Genomic DNA, 20,384 nt, shown 5'->3' with positions numbered 1-20,384 from the left:
AGAATACAATTCCTTGCCAGCGGTGCCAACTTTTCCTGTTCTCTGCTATACTTACACTGGACTTCTAAGGTTTTGGTAGCTCCAAGCAGCCCATAACTTGAGGCCCCCACACCCCTTCCATGAATGTAGTAGCGTGGCGAAAAATGGGTGTGATGCCATCAGTGAAGAAAGCATTGCGAAGCGCCATGGTGAAAAAGTGGGTGTGGCCAAATCATGATGTGGGTGGAGCCAAATTATAGCAAAATACAGGTAGTCCCCGGTTAACATATAGAATAGGGTACATTTGCCCTCAGTATACGTAGTGAGCTATAGGTACTGCAGAATAAGTTGCCAGGTACATGTAGTGCCCTCAGTATAGGTAACAAGCTATAAGTACTGCAGTATAGGTAGCCAGCTACATGTGGTGCCCTCAGTATAGGTGGCAAGCTATAGATGCTGCAGTATAGGTAGCCAGCTACATGTGGTGCCCTCAGTATAGATAGCGAGCTATATGTACTGCAGTATAGGTAGCCAGGTACATGTGGTGCCCCAGTATAGATAGTGATCTATAGGTGCCCTGTATAGGTAGCCAGGTGAATGGGGTTCCCTCAGTACAGATAGCGAACTATCGGCACTGCAGTATCGGATCAGCTTATTTCGATGCGCGTCTCTAAGAGCCGAGTGCTGAAACTGGGCACCCCTTTGCAGCAATGCTATGCTGCGTGGGGCGCGTAGCGGTAATTCGGGGCTCTGGCGGCCGCCAGACCCCGAATTACATCTCCCTCCGAGACAACTCGGAGGGGGAATAGTATTTAACGCCTCCTCGGAGTTTAGCGGCAGCGGTGAGAGCTGTCATTCGGCTCTCACCGTGCCGAACTGAGCGGCGACGAATCAATATGTACCCCTGCAGTATAGGTAGTCAGGTACATGTGGTGCCCCAGTATAGATAGTGATCTATAGGTCCCCAGTATAGGTAGCCAGGTGCATGGAGTGCCCTCAGTATAGATAGCAAGCTATAGGTACTACAGTACAGGTTAGTGACTTACATAAACTCGTTCTAACGTGGACTCCTCTCGCCGGGCTCTCCTCTTCCTCTCATCGCCTCGCCATGAACTATCGCCATGGTTACTTCCGGCGGCACCTCTGACGTTATGAGGTGCGCCACTGGGTAACCATGGAGACAAGACGTGATCTCAGTGGCGGAGACTGGAAGAGAGAGTGGGCCCGGCAACAGCAGGAGAGTGCAGCGAGAGGAGTCCGCACAGGAACGGGGCCACGTAAGTTACTGTGGAACCCCGGGGTTGCAACATGCAGATCGGCGGCCACCAGCAGCAGAGCTTATACGCTGGCGGCGCCCCTGTCTCTGGGCATCTATTATCATTTATATTTAAAGTTTATACGTTATTTAGGCTATGAACTTTATTACTGAAAATACGTAATAAGCAAGTCTTAAATAAAAACCACTAAAGGTGATATATTTTTTGTAATGAAAAAACAAACACTAAGGGCCTGTCTCCAATCGTTAGTTTTTCTGTGGGTCAGTTTTCTGCATGAGCTGTCTGACAGTTTTGCATTGCTGCCAATTGTTTTTCTGCATGTGAAAAATGCATTAAAGTGTAAACTAGCCCACTGATTGACATTGCTTGCAGTTTTCCTGTGTGGAAAATGCACAGAAAGACTGATGAGTGGAGACAGGCCCTGATGCACAAAGTACACTGACATTTAAAAAATAGAACGGACAACACACATAGAACTGAATGCACATTTTAAGACAATAGGGTGTGACGTGGCGGCGTAACCTCCGATTATCTCCGGCTTAATCTCCGACTGAGCTCAGCCATTTTTTCACGTTTCCGCTCAGTGCTGCGATCATACGTTTTTTGCAGATTGTCGTGGTATTGCTTCAGAGCATTTTTGAAGCTTGCCATAGTATCCTGCACAGAACAGTGAGAGATTAAATGGAAGAACAGCGATCTAATGCAATGGGTAAGGTACGCAAGAAAATCATCAGCTGAAAAGTCCAACACAACAAAGACAACACTTGTTCTACATGAATTTTGTTGCCGATACCTGGATTATTTTGACATTCAGATAATGTTAGATTTATCCTCCTGATTGTACGGTCCCAGAACCCTAAACCTAATGCCCACTCAATATCTGGACTAGAATAAAAATAAAGAAAAACTTTACATTAGAGATGGTCGACGAGATGAAAATAATTCTGACTTGCATACAAATATAAAAGGTTGCACTGTGATACTTACACAGTTTCTCCCTACAGGTAATTTGAGGCGCCCCTGAAGATTAGGGTGCCGCCATAGCATGGTGCAAGGAGGTTAACCCTGTTCAATCCTTTTTCTTGATAACTCACGTACCGCCAGCACTGAGTTGTTGGGGGGGGGAGGAATTGATGATTGGCTGCAGGGTTTTGAAGGCTCTGTACCTTCTTACTTCAGTGCGACGAGGTGATTAGACATCAGTGGCAAGTAGCGGGGCCAGTACCAGCTCATGCACTGTAGCCCCGCCCCCTTGCATGAGCACCAGCAAATTTGTTATTTCACGGCGCTCTGTGCTGCTGGAGGGAATCAAAGTGATGGAATTTGTCAGACACTTTGATGTTTATTGGCAACAGCGCCATTTTGGATCTATCGAGGAAAATGCCTAAGTCAGACATAGTCCAACACAGGATTAGAAAGGGTTCATTTGGACATTGGAAATAAAAATTGGTGCTCCAGAAATGCAGAATATCAGCGGAGGCCCTGGCAGGGGTAAGTAACCGGGCGCCTGGGGATTGGCTATTACTTTAAGTAGCTTGATCCCACCTCGGCTGTAGTGTTAGGTAGGTAGGAGGGAGGTTAGTTCTCCGGTGCCTTGCCATGCTTGCTATGTGCTGAGTTCTGCTTCAATAGCTACCTTGCTTGGTAAACAAAAAAAATGCTGCAGATCTGCAATACTCACGTATAAGCCTCCTCCCCAGTATAGCCCCCTCCACAGTAGCCAGATGTACCCCCATTATAAGTTATCCCCTCTCCCTATAGCCAGCTGTGTCCCAAGGATGATACAGCTCTGTCTTAAGACGCCCACAGGATGGTGTGTCAGATATGAGACACAGCGATTGCCACACAGGAAGAATCCCCAATCATTGCACTAATGACACGTTACTTCACAAGTCACGGGACACAAGTATTCTTAAGCAGCGCACTCTGCACACCATGTTGCAGGGGATGGGCAGCAGGGAGCCAGCTGGCAAGAGTAGGATCACTAGTGCAAGATCCTTACACACGCCAGTAACAAAACCTGCTCCACCATCCTTTCTGCTCCACTGATGACTCGCATATAGGCCAAGGGGTAACTTTTCAGCACTTAACTTTTTGTGCTAAAAATGAAGGTTTATACGCGAGTATATAAGGTAGTATCATAGGAACTTGGTGGCCTTTCAAAGTGGCTGCACTTCAACAGTCCTCATGACCTGGTTACCTTATGAAGCCAGAGAAGTACCCTTTGAGTCACATTTAACATTGATCACACAAAATACTTCTTGGACCTACTTGATATTCCTTCTTCTTTCTTTCTGCCATATCAATGAGCTGTTCCTTTTTACTGTTTGTCTGCTGTATCTCTTGAAGAACTTGTGACACCCGCCCACCCATAGCCTGTCTCTTCTCCTGGATGCGATTACAGCTCCTGTGTACAAAGACGAAAGGGTTACACCAAAACAGACTTACTGAAAAATTACACCTTGTCCAAAAATGTGCTATAAACATGCATCAATGCTGCACAAATAATTTCAAAATGTAATGTTATCAAAAATGATATTTTCATTTCAGTTTAAAGTCGTGTATGAATATCTAGAACGGTTGATAAGTTCAGTTTATTTTCTACTATGGAATGTGTACTCTGTGTTGCACTATTTCAGAATAGTCAGCTCACTTATTACCCTGTCTAAAGGCATAATTAGCTGTACAGTCCAGGGATGACTGCTGCTTATTTTCTACACCTGAACAAACTGAGTGACTGTAAGGAAGTTCTGACACTTCCATTTTTGTTGTGGTCATTGTGCTCAGAATTTGAATTCATATTTCCATGGTAAGCAATCTGAAAACAATGTGTGGATCGTAGCAATATACAGTATATGACTGAACTGAAAGGGTAACAAAAGGTGGATTTTCACTTTAAAGTGTACCTGAGGCAAAAGTTTTACATACCTGGGACTTCCACCAGCCCCCTTCACGCAGATTGGTCCCTCACAGCTGAAAGCTTACTGAATCCTCCAGTAGAAGTTCTGTCATCTTCGGCCAGTCGGCGTAGTACGCTCGACTAGCCGAAGATAACCATCCAGGAGGCCGAGGACGTTGGCAAGGGGGCTGGAGGAAGCCCAAGGTATGTAAAATAAAAAAAAAAGAAGAAAAAAAACAAAACAAACAAAAATAACTAACTCAAAAATGTCGGTCTTTCGCTGGTTTATCTCCTCTAGCTTCTTCTGGTGTTTTATATCAATTTTAGCTTGCTTCTCTTTTTTCATGAGAATGGTTCTCTTAAGTTGTGTCTCTTCAGATGATATAGACTTTAGCTCAAGGGTGGATTTTACTTTTTGGTCCTCCAATTGTCTCATCTGCCGAAAAAAAAGGCAAATTTTTTTTTATTGATATAAGCAGTGAAGGGACTAAATACAGTCAAGCAGAGGACACAGAGGAATGTACATTAATATACTGGAGTTAATATCAGGTACCTGTTCTTGGATCTTGCGGTATGTTTCCAGGCCTGCATCCATGATTTGCAACTTCCCATTGTAAGCCTGTGTGTCAGACAGCCACAGGCCAGCCAGCGACACCCTCTCTCTGTAATGCTCATAATTCTCATTTGTTTCTAGCTGCAAACAGAACAAAATAATCCTTAATTTTACTGAAGTTACGGCAAAATACGCAGTTTGAAATATGCGCCAAATGTCGTGCTTTAACTTACTCTGGCTTGCTTAAGCCTGTGCACGTTTTCCTTCATCCTCTCAGTCTTATTTTTACGCTCCTCAGGAGATTCCACAATCTGGGACTTCATGCGTTCCTGTTCTTCCTTCATTGTAGCAATAGCAAGCTTGTGCTGGTTCTGCGACACAAGAAATGTTAGCAATTAAAGGGCCTCTCAGAACTACAGTCACCACACAAATTATTAGGTGCAATTCAGTTTGCCAGCAGCTTTTTCTTACAACTCAGGGTTCAGCTAAACTCAGCCTCACTTTACTCTAAAGAGCACCCTTAACTTCCCTTCCCAAAATAAAAAACAGAAGTTTGCCTTCTTAAAACAGAAGGTATTTACAGCTATTTAGGTTGGAGGCAGCATGGGATGTCTCCTATGATGCATCACTGCTGAATATGCAAATAATCCATTGTTGTCCCTGTAAGTTAAACACACCTCCAGATCCGCTGGAATGCAATGATGTGTTAGCTTGTTAATATTACAGAGCCACACTAATCCAACATGCATGGCATGGATTAATGTGGCTCTTTTTAGCCACTTACACACTCCTGGTTCTTCATGAGCTTGCTGGGTGCTTCCCAAAATAAAGAAGGATCTATACTAAGGAAGATCCAAAGTAAAAGTAGACCTCTTAAATGAAAGCATATACATGGAGACAGACCGGGCATCAGTTCCTTTAAGCGCTTTATTGTATCGTCTTGCCAAAGAGAATAGCAGTAGTACATTCACAACAAATCAATATTGGATGCATCAAACCTGCATTGGTGAGGGTGTCGGGGGGTGCGAGATTCGGGTGACCAGGGTTGAATGGACACGAGCACGTGAGCAAGCGCCAGCTGGGCGCGAAACGGCTGTAGTGCCGTCCATTCATCCCTGGTCACCCGAATCCTGCACTCCCCTGACACCCTCACCAATGCAGGTTTGATGCATGAATGTACTACTGCTATACTCTTTGGCAAGACGATACAATAAAGCACTTAAAGGAACTGATGCCCGGTCTGTCTCCATGTATATACATTAATAGACTGTTGTTCACAGAACTTGGAACCGGTTGCACATTCCAGAGCCTAAGCTATATGCCACTGTATGGGTGTCCTGGAAAGGGGAAGTGATCACTGAACGTAAAGCAAGTGCAGAGCCTGCCTTCCACCTACACGGACTGGGTCTGAGTGCCGAGTGGTTTTAACTGCTCTATACTGTACCACTTAAATGAAACCTTGGTTCATATGCAGTCAATTATGAATCCAAAAGGTCCGCACACTCACTTGTAGAACAAGTCTGCTTTTATTCAATAGGCGTGACACAATTCCATTCTCCCCGGGACCCCGAAACGAGTCGTTGGCTTATGGAATGGAATTGCGTCACACCTATTGGATAAAAGCAGACTTGGTCTACAAGTGAGTGTGCGGACCTTTTGGATTTATCATTGACTGTATGTTTGGTCCTGTACCTCTATAGTGGTGTGAGATTCTTATTCTGGCATTGGTTCATATGCAGGTTAGTGCACAGTGCAAGTCCCCCTCCCCCCCTCCTACCAATGTACAACAATGATGAGTGCTATGCAGCAGAGCATGATCTGAAGAGGCCCCACCCATGTGCCAGTATCTTCTGGATCCTCTGCTGCTGAAATCATCCAGCCTTGCTTTCAGTCCTGCTTTTCACTGCAGACATGAAGATGAATATTGGCAATGGAATGCATGGCACAAAGTGTGGTTAGATGATATCAACAGTACAGGAATTACAGTTTTGAGATAGAAAATTTAGTTGTCTGTTGCTTTCTGAAAGAAAAAAAAAAGAAAGAAAAAAAAGTTTAAAGCCCTAATTCTCACTTTCATTTTTTTCCCCTTCCTTTATTGTTATTAGAAGTGAATGGGGACTACGCAGTTACTCATACATTTTTTTTTCACATTTGCAGATAGGTGTTAGAAAGAAATTGCCTTTGGAAAAGTCAGCCACATGACCCTCCTCAGAACACAGCCATCTCCTGACCATGCCTAAGTAAAATCAATAATGCAACAAAAAATAAACATTTTTTTGTGATCTTTAAAGGCAGATGCTGTATAACTAAAAGGCCTTGAACATCAGCTGTAAGCCAGTGTTTCTCAAACCTTTCCTCATGACTCCCTAAGGCCAGAAACCCACTAGAAACGATTTTCTGAGTGCTTAGCGATTTGAAAACTCTTGCTAATGCAATACTATAGGTTGGATCCCACTTGAGGGATGCGATTTTATAAAAATCCCCCATTGCATAATGCATTGCATTAGCAAGAGCTTGTTCAAATCACTAGCGATTAGAAATCGTAGTGGGTTTCTGGCCTAATAGTGCAGGCAACCTCACTTATGCACAGGTGGGGTAATAAGTGTCTCAGTTACATGGAATCTACTTAGCTGAGACACTAATTACCTATGCATAGGTGAAGTTGCCTGCAAAACATGCACCATTGGGGAGTCGTGAGGACAGGTTTGAGAAACACTGGAGTAAGCATTGGATATGTACCATTAACTTAACTACCTGTCCCCATGTCGTTTCCCCACCACGTGGTCTTATCCACAGATAACGGTAAACAAGATTTCATCTGTAAAACCTTCACTCACCAGTTTTTTACTGTTCTCTGCAAATTCCATTTTTTTCTGAGCCAGTTTTTCTTGGAAAGCCATCTACAGGAGAATAAGTGATACATTTAGTACAATAAATTACACACAAGAAACACATTAATTTCCTGACTATGACCACAGGTCTCATAATCTCAAGCTTCTGAAAATTACTATAATTACAAACAAAGGCGTTTTTAAAGTTGCCCATGCGCACCCCTGCCGAGCGTCATCTTGCCGGTCGGTGTAAGAGTCCTGTGCATGCACGGTTCTCTAAGACTGAACTGCACATGCGCAGGACTCTTACACTGGTCGGAGTGATGATGCGCAGTGGGGGGCGCACAGGGAACTTCAGCTAAAGTCATCGTATTACTGGAGCCAGGATCAGGACCACGGAAGGGACCAGGAGGACGACGAGGGGACTTTGCAGGCTACGGGTTAAAATCTCCCGGCACAGGGGACTTTGGAAGTCTTTGGGAGCACTCGGGCTTCCAAAGACAGGCAGTTCTGTACTGCACACCTGCGAGTTCACGCTCGTGCAGTACAGAGCAATCCCGAGGGCTTCCGAAGACTCCCTAAGCCCACCCAATGTAGAAGTGAGCAGTCTCTGATCGGTCGAAGGCCGCTAACGGGGGAGCCTGCGGGGGAACACGGGGACCGTGAAGGCTCTAAAGGACCCAGAGCCGTCCCTCTCCTTAGGGGAGTATCTGTTTTTCATTTTTATTTTCATTTCAGACTGGAGATTACTGGCTAGGATAACATAGAGCCCTATCCACTAAAAAAAAATAAAAGGAGAGGAACATCACATGGTGCTGTGCTAGGGGGCACAGTACAGGCACAGAGGCTGGTGATAGTATGCAGAACCAGAGGCTGGTGATAGTATGCAGAACCAGCCCCTGTGTCCTAATAGCATTCTTAAAACCCACCTCGGGTTCTCTTTAAAGGTAGGATAATAGCAGTGATGTCCTGGAAGATGCCTAGAAGTACTATTACTGATAGTCAACTTGGAATTTCCTCAATCATCCTCCAAAACGATAATAGTTTTAAGCCACCTTTTGAGTAGAATGATAAATTCTGAGTGGGTTCTACTGACAGGGGGGAGTTGTCTCTTTACCTTTTCATGAGTTTTAGAAATGTAATCCTAAAAATAGTCTTTTTCAATGTATGCAAAGCCTAAATAGGGACTGAGAATAATAATAAAAAAAAATACAGCAGATGAATCCTCAAAACTTTGGTTCTGTCCAAGTATGCCACAAGCGATTGTCTCTAACGGTAGCCATAGACTGTCTGGGACTTTTTTTGCCTTTTCGCCCTGGATACAAGTGGGATTACTCAATTCCTAATCATTTTTTTCTGTGGTATTTCCAACCAACAGTCTATTCTGGGAAGGGGTTTCCCCAAAGGGAGGTAAAATAGCAATTTCTAAAGGATCTCGGTCTTTACTAATGTTTCAAGTTATTTGACCAACTGGTCAAATACGCCTCCAAGAATCCTACTGAAGGCTGTGGAAGTACTGAAGCCACGAGTACTTCAGAAGACGACCGGGTATTGTGCACATCCGAGTCCAGGCTTGTGCATGCGTCTGTCCTCAGAAGCTCTCGGGGAAGTAAAGTTTTTACTGTATATGCTCTGCCGGTTTTGTCTTTTGTGTGTGTGTGTTCTAGGGGATCCTCGGCCATGATCACTGCTTGAAAACGCCAAGAAAGAGTTGTCAGATAGTTAAGGTAAATCTTAGCGGCCCATCAACCGTGCAATTCGACAATTACTGAATCGGATGAAAAAGAGTGCAGCCAAGTGCATGCACGATCGATGACGCAACCAATTTCGGGCTGAGCAAGTTGATCAGACATACTGCAAGATGTCGGGCTGTCATGGTCGATTGGGTGCGCAGTGATAACAGCAAGCTATAATCGGGAAGCGCAACAAATGCGACAAAACCCCCAGTACAGTTTCTACAGTGTATAAATGTGCATGTACTGTATGTGTGCATGTATACATTACCTGTCCTGTGTCGCATTGCCCGTCAGTCTTCTGAATATGCCACTCCTCCATTAGCCCTAAACAAGCGTGTGTATAGGACTAAAGGAAGAGCAGCAGATTCGGAAGACAGCACCCATACATGTACATTTATACATTAGGGGAACAGTGGTGAGGTGGCAGATGCGGTGGACTTCCCGAAAGATTTAAGCATGAAACTGATTGGGAATCAGACTGCGGTGTATGGGCAGTCAACAGATCTCTCTCTTGGTCGAACTGCCCATACATGGTCTGATGTATGGGTACCTTTAGTGCCCAAAATATACGTCTTTGCTAAACTGTGCAGTGGCAACAGGATTGTGGGAAGTCTTTTCTGTTATTTGCATTTGCAGATAAGCTTGTTACTGTAGCTTAACAGTAACAAGCTTATCTGCAAATACAAATAACAGAAACCTCCTATTTCTGATACGATAAGGACACTCTGGCCAGAAAGTAATTTAATCCTCCTCCCTTTGAACAGTATACACAGTGATTTAAGACAGTTATCTAGGTGATATTTGCTGGGGGAGGGGGGCCAGTAATCTGTAAAATAAACAGGAAATTAACACTAAGCTGGGTAAAAAAAAAAGCAGAAGAGATGTCACTTTTGGCATCACAGCGAAGCAGTAAAGATGGAAACCAGAAGAAATATTTTATTTTTTCATATCACATTTTTCTTAAATCTGTCAGTGAACACTAAAAACAATAGGATAGGTAAGCTAAATAAAAATTTCTTATTGGATGATTTATTTTTTTTCAATTAATATGGAGTTACATCCTAGGTTAATGACTATTGTACCCTGAGACAATTTCACTGTTATTACCATGTAACATGTGTAGCTTAATAATTGTAAAATTATGCCAACTTAGGTCTGCTGTATAGTACTATGAAGTTCAATAAGATATTAAAAACAAAAATAAAGTGGAATTACTCACATCTTTTGTACGATACTCTTGACTTAAAACCTGCTGCAGTTCTTGAATTTCACTTGAAAGCGTTTTGAACTCTGCTTGTTGTTCAGGTGGGATTGTCCTAAAGCAAGAAATTGGATCAAGGTTTACAGCTTGCAGAGGGGCAATGCAGACAAGTAAACAAGCAGGTGAAAATGACTGATCAGTTGTGAAAACCTCTCCTATGAGAAAACTTGGGTACAAGTTAGTTGTATCGGGCCCAGTTTCCACTAGCCGCCGAGCATCCTACGAGACGCGTGGCGGCACTTCCTCTTCTGTGAGTAAACAGCCGAATCCAGGAAGCCCCATGTATATCTATTTTGTGCGAATTTGCACGAAAACTGACAGCAATATCAGCCGAATTCCTATTGCAAGCGATCCTGCCGGCGGCACAATTATTCCCTATGGCAGGGTCTCCCCTCACGATTTGCCTGCAGGGGAAACTCTAGTGGAACTCCGCGCTAGTGGAAACATACATTTAGGGCTGAGATGAGAAAACTCAAGGAAAAGTTTAGTCGGGGCCTGGAGCATGAATGGTTGTCTTGGATGAAGAAAAATAAAATCTATTGTCTGCAAGTAGCTTCACTGCATTCATTACAAACCAGATAATGAAAGCAGCCTTCACTCTAATTATACTGAATTAGCACAGGACCTCTGTGAGACACATGGAAACTGCTCCTTGTGGAGTGCGCTTATTCTGACAGCCACCTTATTCCATTCTGCGCCAGCTCTCTATGGAAGGTTGTTTTTTATAAAGCACAGCAAACAAAGTTTATACCACTATCCTCATGGCCTGCAGGTTTTGTTACAGCAGCAGGGTCAGCCATACTATGCCAGGCAAAAAACACATATATGAGTAGATAACTACTTGTTTCCTATTACATGACAGATGTATTGCACTGTCCACCTTTTGGATTTCAGTGAATAAGGATTTTATATAGTAAATAAAGAGAATTCTGTTCCTGGCATTTGCCATTTTGATTCCCTCGACTGAAGCCAATCCTGATGTCGTTTCCCTTACTTTCTTCCTCCTCCTATAATCTGCACTGTCATAGCTAGCTTGCTTTGTAAACACGTTGGAGCACATACATTGATCGTGCTTCAGCTTCACACTCAACTGCATTCAGCCAATCAGTGAGGAGCAGAAATGTGGGAAGGGTAACGACAAGCTTCCTTCTCTCCATCTGCAATGTACCAAATAGAGCCAGTCTGACTGGGATGAGATTACTGCAGAGACATTTCTGAATAGATTGGAGTGCTTGCAATGCAGGGTCAAATGTTCCAGACAGGGATGCTCACTGGATGCTCTCACAAGTAATCATGAGTGATTACTCGTGATTCAAATGAGGTTTAATTGGCGCAGGTGTGCGGCGGGGATACAAGGGGTTCCAAAGGGCTAGCACGCGTCCTATTGGTCGCATTGCAAGTCTCACACAGGCGCACTTCCTCCTTCAACCCGGAAGGAGGAAGTGCGCCATGTGAGGCTTGCAACGCGACCAATAGGGCGCGTGCAAGCTCTTTGGAACACAGGGCGGTCAGCAGAATTATGAGTAAATAACCTCTTGTATCCCCGCCGCACACCTGCACCAATTACACCCCATTTATGAGTAATCACTCGTGAGAGCATCCAATGAGCATCCCTGGTTCCAGGCTACAAACACAGAGCAGTTGGTAAATGGAACTTATTTTGTGGCTGACAATCCCTCTTTAAGGGTACCTTAACAAAGGTTCAGAAAATCTGCAGCCCTCCTGGAACATTTGTGGAACATCCCATTTTACCACATCATGCAATCTGGATGAGCACATGGCAATTGAACTGGTTCCTACAAGACTTACGTGAGTTTCTCTTTCTTAGCTTCCAACTCTTGAATGGCCTTCTGCTGCTGGCACACATTTTCCAAAGCTGATTTCTGGAATAATACAGAATACTATAAGTCCAGTGTAACGTAAATGTATCAAAAAAAAAAGTGTTAAATCAACCCTGAAGTAACAAGTAACACAAAAAGATGCATGTGAAGTCTCAATCCTACTTAGGACTATCCTGAGTGCAAGGTACAGATAAGAAGTTCAATAGTTCAAGGTTTATCTGAAAAAGTTAGCCATACATCTAACGATGATGAGCAAATTCGATCAAGAGACAAATCTCTCTCCAGTTTGATTAGAGAGTTGTGCCAGCTGCCCATACACCGCGGGATGATTCCTGATCAATTTCATGCTGACCTTGCAAGTGCCCGTTACTCCAGCCACCACGTGGGGCGCATGTATGGAGCAAGAATTGTGCCCGGAGCCATCGGAGGACAAGCGGCTGCCACGGACAGGTCATATACAGTGCACTGGGCACATTACACATAGGGAGGACAGCATTGGGGGTTTTGTGACGTTCGTCCAGATATCGCTCGCTGTTACCACTGTGCACCCCATCGAGCAAGTCAGCCCTACTTCTTGCAGCATGTCCAACCAATTCATGTGACCAACTTCGGCCCAAAATTGGTCACATAGTCGGCTCGGCATGCGCTTGGCAGCGCAGATTTTCATCCAAATATGATTATTATAACTGAATCAGGTGATCAATTGGCCACCTTAAGAGTGAAATGATGAAAAACATAACTGTTGTCCATCTTAGACAGTCAAAACGTCTAACTTTATAGTCAAAATAAGAATATGGGAGGTCAAGAAATCCCTATCCTATACAATAATACCTGCGTCATCCTCTTTCCCTGTCTGTGTGCCCGTGTTTTTTTGTACTGCGCATGTGCGCAGTACAGTCAACTGTTGGGACAGGAGGCTGGGCCAGGGAGCAGGTCGGACAGGCGGGTGCGCCTGCGCACTGACTGGCGGAGGTGGCGCATGAAGAGACCTAGAGCCCAAACTAGTTCAAGAATAGGACCGAAGATACAATTGCTTCTCGTCAGTTTGTTTATTTTCACATCAGGATTTATTTTAAACTGCAAAAAAAACAACAACCTGAAGTGGTAGTCTGTGGTCCCTTTTATACAGGACAATGAAGTAAAAAAAAAATGCAGCTTACAGTGAAGTCAAGGTGGCAACAATATTAAAGTATAGAGCGTTATGGACTACCTTGTAAAACAATTCTAGTTTCCTGGCTATAAGATTGATCCTCTGATTATAACATGGTCTAATTCACTTACAAACAGCACATACACAGACTAAGTTTTCTGGGTCTCCAGAGATGCACATTTGTTCCAAGGGACAATGACAAGTATCTATAACGAATATCAGGAGATGATTAAAAAAAAAAAAAGTGGCTCACACACACTTGTGAGGTTGCCACAGTATCGGGCAACCACTGGACTTTCTTCAGAGGTTTTTTTATGTTACCATATGTTATTGCACTGCACATACAACTGTTTGGTCACCTCTCTGCATTGTAAGGGAACGGGTTATCTTAACAAACTTTGTATAGGGTTTGGAAAAAGGTCACCTTTCCTTGGCAATTAAACAGCATGAATGCTTGTTTCCACAAGTTTTTCTGCAAGCAATAACATTACATCGCACGAACTTTCCTGATCTCAAATGTATCGTGATTACCATGTAAATTGTGGTAGCTCTTTTTCAATTATGCAATTTCATCTTGCAGTGCATGTTCCACGTTTCTTGCATTTGCATTAAAGTTAATAGGAACAATAAGAAAAAACAGCCGATCGTATCATAATTGCACAGCAGTGCATTTGCGATTTTCAGTGGAAAAGGGTCTTTAGTGTAAATGGAGGATTATGGGAAGGTTTCCATTTCCATTGGGGAGACGCGTACATTTCCAAATCGGAAGCGGCACTTATGCTAAATGGCATCCGAATCACAATAGCCGTGCCATGCATGGCTATGAGGATTCAGATGCGGTCTGAGAAAAAAAGAAGCAGCCAGCACAATTTTTATTTATTTGGCCACACAGGATTTAAATGCAGCCAATTGATTTCAATAGGCTGTGATTCTGCATCCGAAATTGTATGCAGGAAAACGCCTCGATTCGGGGCTAGTGGAAATGGGCCTTTATGCACAGAGCGCTCAACTCCCGTTCAGCAAAGAGGTCTAACCGCACAGCCAACAGCCAGGCCTCAGGGAGAGGAAGCTGGACACGTACTGCTGAACTACAGAAATATGCTGTTAGGAGACAGCCAGGGCACAACTATACACAATGCAACATTCCCTACTGTCAGGATTCAGATTTAGAGGGGCTTTAAAAAAGTATTCTGCCATATGCTGAGATCACAGGTTTTAAGTTCTCCTGTAAAATGCCATTTGCTTGACTCTGATGCTTTTGCACACAAGGATGCAGAGTCCCACACTTGCTACAAGTATGCATCCGGCTGAATGGGAACACCTTATCTGCATCCATGTTCCTGCTCAGCCATTCTGTATGTGTGAAATATAAAGGATCAGCACAGTAACCAGTCACCTCATGTCACGGTTCATCTAAGACAACGAAAGCATTATGAAAGATATATGGTTCTTCTTACATAGCTCATACAGAATGCAGAATACATCTCCAGTCGGGTCTTCCTAAAATGGAAGAAGTTGACAATGCCACTTAGTAGGTAGAGAGTTCGTTTTCCTTCTGAATGTACAAAAAAAAAAAAAAAAAAAAAAAAAAAAAGGAATAAAATAGATTAGTCACATAAATGCTCATCAAGGAGTACATTAAAGACTAGCTCAAGTATAAAAAGACAGAGCCTGTCACGACAGGAGTAAAGGTGAAATAGTTCACAGATTCAACGTAACCAGCCCCACTCCTTGGGAATGTAGTCACGACCATGTCTCCAAAGTCTGATGAAACTCTTTGGAAACCTCCACCTGCATTGCAACACAGATATGATAGCCAAAGCCTCAGCAGAGTTTTGTAACAAAACAAAATAATAAACAATAAAACAATAATAATAAATTTCCCAGGATCAGGAAAGTATTTAAAGAGAATCTGAGGTGGAATTTAAACATTAAATATATATATATATGTTGCTTCCTTCATCCTTCGGTTCTCAGCTCTCTGCTGTTAAGAGCCTTGGGAGCAATCACAGAGAGGCGGAGAAATTCCTAACATCGTGATAGGGTACAGAGAGGCAGTAAAAGGGCATTCCTAGCATTGTAATGGGATACAGAGAGGTGAAGGGGCGTTCCTAACGCTGGAGTGGGCATTATGCAGGAGTGCCTTTCCTGCAAACGACACCCCTTCCTGGCTTAGGCTACCAACAGCATGCCTGTGTCCCATTTATGAAGTATTATCCACCTCGGGTACACTTTAGCCCTGAGTCCCCCAGTCCTGTAGCAATAAGACAAAGTCTGGCATTACAGGCTCTGTCCTTTTCTTACTTTCAGTAAGTAAAATAGTTTACAATACTAAATCATACTTACTGGGATTTAGAAGATCAGACGGATGGAAATCATTTATACGGCACATTGGAAGGAAACTCGCCCTTAATAAAAAGACAAAATAAATATTGTTACTTCAGTGTTTTCTATAAAGCACATCAGTATTACACATAAAATGTGTGTTTGCGGTGCAATGCCCCGTCGCACAAAATGACTAACATATGACCCAGTGGAAAAATGCGCCAATAGGGTCATGTGCATAGTGCGCCACCCCCCGCCCAGTGACAGACCTCCTACTGGACAGGAAGTACGTCACTGGTATTGCCAGGTTTCCCTGCCGTATTCCAGTCTTTCCATGCATGCGTGCCACCACCATTTTTAAATTCCAGTGTCACCCCACTGACTTTTGCTGCATTGCCGCAGAAGTTGCCTGTAAAGTGCTATTGACCTTGCAGTGGATGGTGAGGTGAGTGTGTTAAGCCCCATTGCCTTGCATTGCAGTTGTGTTACCCCGCAGTAAAACAGGGTAACACAATACAGATTTTCAGTGCAAGTGTAAAATGGGCTTGATACATTTTGCACTTGAGGGTATACTGTTTTTAAAGAGACACTGAAGCGGAAAAAAATATGATCTAGTGAATTGGTTGTATACTATGAATAATTACTAGAAGATTAGCAGCAAAGAAAATATTCATATATTTTTATTTTCAGGTATATAGTGTTTTTTCTAACATTGCATCATTCTATAATATGTGCAGATTACACAACACTCAGCATTCAAAATGATTCTTTCAGAGCAGTCTGTGAACTAATGACCTCTCCTCTGGCAGAGAAAAAGTAAATAGTTCAATAACAGTTGAGATAATAAAAGTCAGAAGACAGCCCTCTCCGAGACTTTGAAAGTCGTAGAGCTTAATGGCTTGTTTGCATAGAGATAACAACTGGAGTTTCTTAACTCTTCCTGTACTGGAAACAATTAGACTGATGTATCTAATTTTAATGTTTTATTTCTTAGCTGTACTACACATACAAATCATAATATCATAATTTTTTTCCGCTTCAGTGTCTCTTTAAATACATGGTATAAAGCAAACGTTAACTGCTCTGTTCCTTTAGAGTTCAACAGTAACACTGCCACTGCTACACAGAAAATTCTGAGCCATGCAGCATTTTACACACACGGGCTGGAAGCGCAAATGAAAGGAACCTGGTAAAATGCATAACATAGAAGGGAGAATAAACTCCAACGGAGCACTGGTACTTCAATCATGGTCTTAAACAGCCCACATTTCACTTTTATACATTTTTTTACTAACATTTACAGTATATTTAATATAGTCCTTTACATGTTATTTTTCTTTCTCATTTTGTTTTGCACAGTTTCCACTTTATATGCTAATCAGCCACAACAGTTACACCACTGGCAGGTAAAGTGAATAACACTGATTATCTCAATACAAAGGCATCTGCCTAGGACTCGGCTATATAAAGCCCTGTACACATGCTAGATGAACGTCGTTCGGCAAGGACTGGAACCCAATGCCTCGGAGCGAGGCTGTCAGACCCTTGCTCTGTTCCTATGCAGAACAATGTTCTTGGTCGCCGCTTGGCCAAAGCAATTCACCAGGTTACATCCCTGGCTGAGAGGGGTTGGGGGCTGCTGTATACCCGCTGGATTCTCAGCGGTGGTGGTAGTTATTAGCCGAGCTTCATCTAGCATGTGTACAGACAGAGCTTAACGTGCAAGTGAACAGGCATTTCTTGAAGTGAATGGTTGGGAAGCGGGAAATGCCTTTTCTGAGATATCCAGTTGTCAGGCTAAGTTCCCACTTGAGCCGGACTGTTAACAGGAGTGGACAGTGAAGTGGCAGCTCTAATGGGGCGTTGTGGTCCTGATAGTGCCCAGATAGGATGCTTTTCTACCACAGGCTATATGGGAAATGCTCTTCAGGGAAGAAAACCAGGCAAGAGTGCATTCCGCTTACTGCAACAGATCCAGCCATTGCAGAATGACAAGTTTGAATGGATTCCATTTTCAAGATACAGCAAAGTCCCTGTTATCCGGCACTCACAGGGATTGGCTGAGGCCGGATAAGTGGGCTTTCTGGTTGCTTGAGACTGAATGTAATAAATAGGCCTAGTTAATACAGTACAATCCCCAACTCTGTATACATATCATGAACTCTGTATTAAATGGAAAAATACAGTAATTGAAAATATATTAACCTTGTGAGGGCCATGGAATCCAGTCCTTAAAGAGAACCTGAACTGAAAATGTAAAGTCAAAATAAACATAAACACGTCATACTTACCTCCTGTGTAGTCTACTCCTCAATCCCTTTCTCCTCTCATGCGTCTGGTTTGTCCACTAATATCAATGGAATTCTCTGTCCTACATTTTGAAAATGGCCATTACCCCATAACAGCTTCCTGGTCAGCACACTGTTAAACTGTAATATCGCCCACTTGAGCCATAGGGAAACATGGACATTACCTTGCACATTCAGTTGTAACTGACAGCAGCTGAAATATAACTGACAGCAACGGCAGCTTCCTGCACCAGCTGGAATGTGTGCAAAGGTACGCAAGCCGGCCCGCTGACTCCGAGTCTGCAAAAACGAAAGTAGCTGGCGGCGGGGGACCGGAGGAGCCATGAGTGACTGCGAGGGCATAGGATGGCTGCAGGGGGCTGGTAGATGCCCCAGGTAAGTGAAACTATCTCTCTCTAGTACACATGCTAGATATCGCGTGAGGATTTAGTTCAATACACCCTTATGCTAAATTGAAGTACCATATACTCAAATACAAGGTGACCTCGTATATAAGTCGACTCCATTATTCAACTCTCTTAAGCTGGATTTTTTTATTGACTCAATATAAAAGTCTACCCAGCAAAGATAATGGCTGCACTTAAGGCTCAGGAGGGGTTAATGACCGCACTGCATACAGTATTGCAGCTTTTAACCCCTCCTGTCCCTTAAGTGCAGCCAAAACCATCTCCAGGCCCCCAAGTGATGCAATTATTCACTCGCCTTTATGCAGCCTAGTATTCTTCCCCCCCCCTGTTAATTTTTGTGGCCAAGACTTTCAGACCTGTGTTTTCTTGGCATTACCTTTCCTCAAAGTATCACTTACCACAGGGTAAATTGTTGCAAATGGGAAGGTCACTATTGGAACACACATTACTCAGTGTGCTCAGTGTAGCCTGTGACTTGTGTATAAGTCGACCCCTATACTTTTATGAAGTGAATCAGACCTAAATTTCTAGACTTATACTCGAGTATATACAGTAATTACCTTTTATGTAATACACAAATAATCGGTTTCTCTAACAGATTTGATTGATCAGGACTCGTTTCCATCTGCACGGTTTTAGCCATGCTTTTGGAAACGCAACACAGTGCGGATCGCAGGGACATCAGAAACTGCACTGTGATTCACTGAGCAATCACAACGCATCATTGCATGCATTTCGGCACGTTTGCCCTACGACCATATTTATTAAAAATGAGTGGGATCACAAGCGCATCTGAGAGAATCGTGTTGCAATGCAGTACCGTGCGTTACCACGGCTACCCGCAGCGTGCTGATGGAAACGAGGCCTTATTAAAAAAAAACGGTAAAATAGAAAACATAATTAAGAGAAATACATACATGTGCTTCATCATGTAAGCCAGGGAAGAGTAAACTTCAACAAGATGTGGGTACTGAATATCTAAATCCACAGGCACCTGAAACACAGACAGCTTATAAGCAGGGAGAGAAAAAAGAAATCTACAACTGGTTACAATACAGTTAATATTTTGGCAGATGACAAACCACTGTACTATAAAGGCAAGTTTCCTACTAACAAAAACCCTGACTCATTTAGCTACACACTTTGCAGTTATGAGGATACCACTAGTGACAGCAAGGAGGAGATCCTTAACTGTGCCCCCATTATAGGGACACTACTGGCGACAGTGGGACTGGGAAGATGCCAGGACTGGTGATAAGGAAAACTATGGCAGTGAGAGCAATGGAGGAAATCATGTGTCAGCAGAGTAATGATGGGAGAGTGAATGTTCCCTCAGGTTATAATCAAATCAACCCTTTCTTTTTTACCTCTTAAAACCAGGTAAAATGCTCAGTTTATACTAGTGTACATATGATACCTTACAGCAGTGCTGTCCAACTTCATGGGCATGGAGGGCCATTTTTTTTTCAGACCCCATGGTGGAGGGCCGAAGGTTCTTGCAGGAGCCGCAGCCCACCCCCCACCCCCCCCCCCCCCCCCCGCAGTAAAAAAAAATGCAATTAAAGGACAATTAGATTGGCAGCACTTTCCACAAAATGCAATGCAATTGGCAGCAGATCCCCACAAAATGCAATTCAAGAGGTCATTGAAGTTGCGCGCGCTGAAAAACAAGGGTTCCTTTCAGTGTAGAGCGGCGCGCGTAGTGCGCCGAAAAATGGGTGTGGCCATGGACCGGAATGTGGGTGTGGCCACGGGTGGAGACAAATTTACATGAAGTTAGCAATGTGGGACATTAGATCAGGACAGTGGTGGCGAA

General features: G+C 43.5%; 1 protein-coding gene across 5 annotated transcripts in view; it reads right to left on the bottom strand.

Moving 5' to 3' along the window:
- Window positions 1-1,727: 1,727 nt before the first annotated feature.
- NUF2 (NUF2 component of NDC80 kinetochore complex) overlaps window positions 1,728-20,384 on the bottom strand; it is a 36,437-nt gene continuing 17,780 nt past the window's right edge. For all 5 annotated transcript variants that reach the window (XM_068239955.1, XM_068239954.1, XM_068239959.1 and 2 more), the window contains exons 4-14: window positions 19,486-19,562; window positions 15,874-15,935; window positions 14,985-15,082; window positions 12,346-12,419; window positions 10,495-10,591; window positions 7,546-7,608; window positions 4,942-5,079; window positions 4,709-4,849; window positions 4,416-4,591; window positions 3,528-3,663; window positions 1,728-1,913 (exon numbers count right to left, since the gene is read on the bottom strand). In XM_068239955.1, the coding sequence (XP_068096056.1) occupies window positions 1,785-1,913; window positions 3,528-3,663; window positions 4,416-4,591; window positions 4,709-4,849; window positions 4,942-5,079; window positions 7,546-7,608; window positions 10,495-10,591; window positions 12,346-12,419; window positions 14,985-15,082; window positions 15,874-15,935; window positions 19,486-19,562 (1,191 nt within the window). In that variant the 3' untranslated portion in view covers window positions 1,728-1,784. The remainder of the gene's footprint in view (window positions 1,914-3,527; window positions 3,664-4,415; window positions 4,592-4,708; window positions 4,850-4,941; window positions 5,080-7,545; window positions 7,609-10,494; window positions 10,592-12,345; window positions 12,420-14,984; window positions 15,083-15,873; window positions 15,936-19,485; window positions 19,563-20,384) is intronic.

The sequence above is a fragment of the Hyperolius riggenbachi genome, chromosome 6 (assembly GCF_040937935.1).
Source record: "Hyperolius riggenbachi isolate aHypRig1 chromosome 6, aHypRig1.pri, whole genome shotgun sequence".
NCBI lineage: Eukaryota > Metazoa > Chordata > Amphibia > Anura > Hyperoliidae > Hyperolius > Hyperolius riggenbachi.
Note: the sequence above shows the minus strand (reverse complement) of the source record. Positions and strands in the feature narration are given on the sequence as shown.